This window comes from Tigriopus californicus, chromosome 3, assembly GCF_007210705.1.
Source record: "Tigriopus californicus strain San Diego chromosome 3, Tcal_SD_v2.1, whole genome shotgun sequence".
NCBI lineage: Eukaryota > Metazoa > Arthropoda > Copepoda > Harpacticoida > Harpacticidae > Tigriopus > Tigriopus californicus.
The window spans coordinates 713,079-718,511 of record NC_081442.1 but is presented as its reverse complement, the minus strand read 5'-3'; the positions used below and the strand labels follow the sequence as shown (position 1 = coordinate 718,511).

The following is a 5,433-nucleotide window of genomic DNA, read 5'->3' as shown; positions in this document are numbered from 1 at the left end:
AGTTGATATGTGTCTCTACAATGGTAACTGGTTCAGGTCAAAATTACGGACACATGGTGGCAACTAAAGCAAGAGATTGGCAGTTGTCAATGTTTGGACGGCGTTTCAATGGAACATCTAGTGCTAGAAACACCTTCAATCAAACACTTTCAGAGAAGGTTCACGAAAAAAGACACACAAACACGTAACCTTTTCATGTTTTAAGTACTCTTTTCCCACAAGTATGCATTGTTAGCTAGATGGCAACTTACTTCAACTCAATTCTAAGATTTTTTTTCTCTCAAAAAAAGTCATTGCTACTTCCTCATCAGTGATCCTAATCTTTTCATAGAAATGGGTGTCAAAACTCAGCAGGTCTTGTAGAGGTATTGAAAATGACACCTTACATCTTATTCATTTTTTCTTCCCTGTTATGAATAACCTTAGATTAGCGCAATTGTCAGTTTGATATTTAATGTTTTTTAGACCACTATAAAGGCATATCAAAACAAGAAATGTGGCAAAAAAACAAACAACTTCAATGAATATGAATATATTTCGGGTTTATAAGCCTTTATTAAGTTTATGTTAATTAACATTCAATAAAATGAATCTTCCACAGACCCAATACAGATTTAGTTATTAAACCTCATAGTTAATACTGTTGACTCTGAGCAGGTCCGTCCTTCCTCTCAGTCGAGTTTCGGACGGCTCGTTTGAGATTAAAAAAGAGTCCTGTCAGTGTACACGTGAGGCGGAGAGGTCTCGTGTCATCATACAGTTCTGATCTGTACCTCTAGCTCTACCTCCACATGAGTTCATAATAAAGTACGACTCGCCTTCTTCGGAATCATTCACAGGCTGAGTTACTGTTGCAATTTTATACGGTTTATCGAACATTAACATTGATTCTACAAAAAACAAGCATTATTTCAGTTTGTTTGTTGTACCTTGTAGTACGATTTTCGTCCGGAACAAGGTAGTATCGACGTGAAACGTATAGAACATTAAGATCAGGGGTATTTTAGCCCGTTTATAACACCTTCAGAAAGCATTTTTTTACATCTTAATCCAATGTAAAAACCCCACGCTGTTGTACTAAAAGGAATGAAAAGGACATTGGCCACAGGACATCTTGGGCCACCTTGGAAGTTCACGACCGCATTAATTGGCCGAAGCATAGAGTACTTAATGATCATTAAGTACTCCATGGCCAAGGTACTATCAATACGTGTACCACAGCTAATCGATTCGTCTAACCTAAATGACTAAGGGTCTATAGCTATTAGCAACTAACACTTCAGAAAGACTTCAGTCATTCAGAAAGAGTACACAAAATGCGCCGGCTGAACATTGCAGATGAAGATGATCTTAATTGACAAATATTTCATGAAAAACTTGAGAATGGCAAGAAAAAGCTACAGAAAACCAGTGACAAGAGAGCTTTGAAATTAAACGCAAAATTTTCAACGTGATGAACTGATACTTTTATCTTACGAGTAAATGTGGGAAGGGAGATGTTTTCGTCAAACTAGATGAGCAATGGTTATAGTTTGTAGAAAATCAAGCTCCAAGAAGTGTAATCTCTAGGGAGGGCATCGAAAGAAGCCGTTACGGTATGTCGGTAAAGAAAAATACCTGTTATTTTACTACTGAGCATTTTGCACAACAGATAAGTAAAAAGATTTGAAATAAATCATCGAAATTAAGTAGGTTAAAAGTTGCTAAAAGCAAATTTGGCTTCATACTCATATGACCAGTGAAGATCAGATCAAGCCTACATTCAAGGCAGGCGAAATCTGCAAAGTGTAATTTTTTGCCGGAAAGAGTTTAAAACGAAATCTAAATTCATGCATTCTTAAAGTATTGACTCGGGCAGTTTTATCTGATGTTCATTGAATTTTTTTTTTTTCAGTTTGGATATCAAACAAATTCTTACGTAAAGCACATCATATTTGAAACGTCGGAAGTGGGGGCTAATGCGTTTCTTGCTTAAAACATTCGCTTGCTGTAGGCTCTTCTGCTAAAATTGCATTCAAAAAGTTAATGAATTGACTGGAAAGGCATATCTATTAATGAATCAATTTTGGCTCCATCCATAGCAAAAGAAAAAACTTTTGAAGAAAGACTGAGGTTTCCGGCCAATTTAGCCAATGTCGTCGTGTTCGCTTATGTTTCTCAAACTTTGTTTTGATCTTGGTAAATATTGTTAAAAGAGTGGCAAAAAGTCACGAAATTTAAAAAATGCTTCCTGTGAATAAACAAATGGCATTGAAGAAAATAGTAGCGACAAAAATGCCAAGAGACGAAAAGTTGCTACTCGAATTGTGACAAATTTCTACCGCAGTGGTAATCTTGGAAGAAAAGGGGGACAAAAGTGGTCCTCACAATGCCATCTGGCAACTATGACAGCCAGTTACCGTGTTGCTATTACCTTTCAAGGCCCAAAAACCTTGAATGGTTGTGCCTTCCTGAAAAGATTCCTCTCAGCATCACAATTTCCAAGAACAAGCGTTTACAAACACCTGCATCTTGGTGATTTATATACCATATCAATTATTAATGAGACGTGATTTTCCTTCCCTTAAGCCTCCTGATCAAGATTACATATTTTCTTTCGTTGTTTGTTAAGATGTTATTCAAAATGAAGGTATCAACCAGTTGGAAAAAAAAACAAGTTCAGGATTAACTTGCGTCATTACTAAAAATCTGTTTTAATGTAAGTAACGAAGAAATTTTATCATTGAATGCAATACTTTTAAGAAAGTTTTAGACAATTAAGTTGGCGGCTTTTCTTCCACATAAAGCTGATTAAACCTGAAATCGCTCCAATCAGGAATTATTTTTTCTTTGAGGAACATTTCTCGCGTAAACGATCGGGTGCTGATGGCGTCCGTGGCGCCAAATATCGAAGCTCCGGTCCATGACGCGAAATTTGCTTGCGTTGGTGTGACATGGAGTTTGAATTGGTCAACTAGAACGCCCATCTTTTCCTGATAGTAGTTTTCCTCTTTAATCAAATGCTTGATCTCTTGAAACAACCGAGCCTTGAAGCCCACCATCATTGATGTACCACCCACAATCACAACATTCTCCACCAATTCGCGTCGCATATCAATTGGACAAGCTATTATAGCATCCAAGAGGAGTGAGGCCAAGGTGCGTCCGTCTTCATCGGGCTCAAACATGACCTCGGCCGCACTTTCACGAGTCATTCCGTCAACGTAAAGAAGTGTGTGACCGGCAGGCAATGGATACGTCACGGCAGGCACAGTCTTCTTCAAAAAGCTCGACAATCCCGACACTTGACTCGCATCTTTGCGGATCTTTTGCAATTGCAGACCTCGCTCCAAATCGGTCACGAAGCACAAACGGATTTGTATGTCTTCAACTATTGTATCATCCGCCAATTGGGCTTGGGGTGCTTCAGCCACTGGTTGAATTTGTCCATCATTGGTTTTAACCGTACAAGCTTGAAGTAACCGACCGACCTCAGCTTGCATAGCCTTTGACCCGGCCAAAGGTGTCGCTTTCCAAGCCTTTAAAACCGGTACGCCTTCATAGACTGGCAGAATAACCGCCTCCTCCCGGCCTGCATCTAGCACCAGACCAGTGGCACGCCCCAGTGTCACGAGCGGCATCAACACTGAGGGCGCAAACAAGACGGAGAGCGCCTCGAAATGCTGAAAGAGCACACGAGCGAGCGCCCGCTTCAGGCTGACCGGCCCAATGAGAGGGTCAAGAATGACCACACGCCGGTCGCGCGGGTTAACCAGTAAATGTTTGAAATACACGCGATGAATTAGCTCAAAGAGCGTGTCATACAAGGCCTCCTCATCATCTAGCGGGAGCTCGGGGGTGGGTAGAATGGCGCGAGGTGTGGCTTCCCCGGCATATCCCACTTTGGTGAAGGCTGAACCCAGTTCGATCACCACAGCGTTCTTTTCCGCGATTAAGCCGATGCCTTCATAAAATGGCATGATCCCCCCGAACACGGACCACGACAGTTTCACGTTGAGGCCTGCCTTCTCGTTGATTAAAGAGGTCAACTCAAATGTTTAGCAGAGGTAGGTAAAAAACACTTTCTGAAAAGGTGCAACAAACTCGCAAGATGAAGGAAATTGAGCTCGTCGAAAGGGGCCTTGTAATCGCGTTAGAAAGAACTTGGGTATTGTTAACCTTGGCTTTTTGTGTGATCATTTATTAAGATTAGGTGCCAATGGTGGGTTATTGGGACGTATGTCCAGATTCTAACATCCCCATGATCAATATTATTGGAGGTCACCCTGGTTTAAAGGAGAAAGAGGTTGCGTGAAGAAGCAATCAAAATGCCTAGTCCTCTTGTTGATATTCGACTTCTTTTACAACACTATTCCTAGTAAACTATAACTTGTAAATTAGCTTAGATTTCCGTGGAGGATGTTAAAAAAAGATTGCAAATATACAAATATATAAAAACTTGGCAATACATTCCAAAGATGGAGATGAACCAATTAGTTTTGAAGCGACAAGAGCTACATTACTTATAGAACCAGAAAGTAGAATGATATTTCTCAAAGTATAAAATGATTTTTGAAATACTTCGCCCTCCTTTGATGAAGTTCCTTTTTCAATCTAAATGCGTAAATAATCTTTCCTATACATGAGATTCCTATTTCAATCTAAATAAGAAAAAAAATCGTTCCTATAGTAGTTCAATTTGTGTCTTTCAGTGTTTCTGCTGTACCGTAGAAAATAGTTGCCACAAAAATGCCAAGAGACGAAAAGTTGCTACTCGAATTGGGGAATTTTTTTTACCGCAGTGGTAATCTTGGAAGAAAAGGGGGACAAAAGTGGTCCTCACAGTGCCATCTGGCAACTATGACTGCCAGTTACCGTGTTGCTGTTCCCTATCAAGGCCCAACAACCTTGAACGGTTGTGCCTTCCTGAAAAGATTCCTCTCAGCATCACAATTTCCAAGACGCAGCGTTTATAAACACCTGCATCTTGGTGATTTACATACCATATCAATTATTAATGAGACGTGATTTTCCCTCCCTTAAGCCTCCTGATCAAGATTACATATTTTCTTTCGTTGTTTGTTAAGATGTTGTTCAAAATGAAGGTATCAACCAGTTGAAAAAAAAACAAGTTCAGGATTAACTTGCGTCATTACTAAAAATCTGTTTTAATGTAAGTAACGAAGAAATNCTGTCAAAAAGCTCTTACTAGCGTTTGAAAAATGACCAAAAACGGGAAGAAATAAAGAACAATCAAATCTTTTTTGGGGCTTGCTTTATTGTTTAATTTGCTTCCCTCTAATATCCGTAGGGAATTTGTAAGGAATTTTATCCAGTGGAATCTTTCAGATCACTGCAGGACAATTTTTTAGTTGGCATTCCAGATCAACCCAAGATTCAAAGACCAGCTTGGCCTGTGCCAACTCAAATTCATCGGCAGAACAAATTTTCAGC

General features: G+C 39.6%; 1 protein-coding gene across 1 annotated transcript; it reads right to left on the bottom strand.

Moving 5' to 3' along the window:
* Positions 1-2,664: 2,664 nt before the first annotated feature.
* Positions 2,665-4,032, bottom strand: LOC131878326 (actin-related protein 10-like). The gene has a single exon (XM_059224271.1). It carries the CDS (start codon positions 3,957-3,959, stop codon positions 2,757-2,759), a length of 1,203 nt encoding a protein of 400 aa, XP_059080254.1. The 5' UTR covers positions 3,960-4,032; the 3' UTR covers positions 2,665-2,756.
* Positions 4,033-5,433: the final 1,401 nt, after the last annotated feature.

Bases quoted from the DNA above. Each gene is read 5' to 3' on its own strand.
- LOC131878326 (XM_059224271.1), bottom strand. From the start codon at position 3,959: ATGCCATTTTATGAAGGCATCGGCTTAATCGCGGAAAAGAACGCTGTG.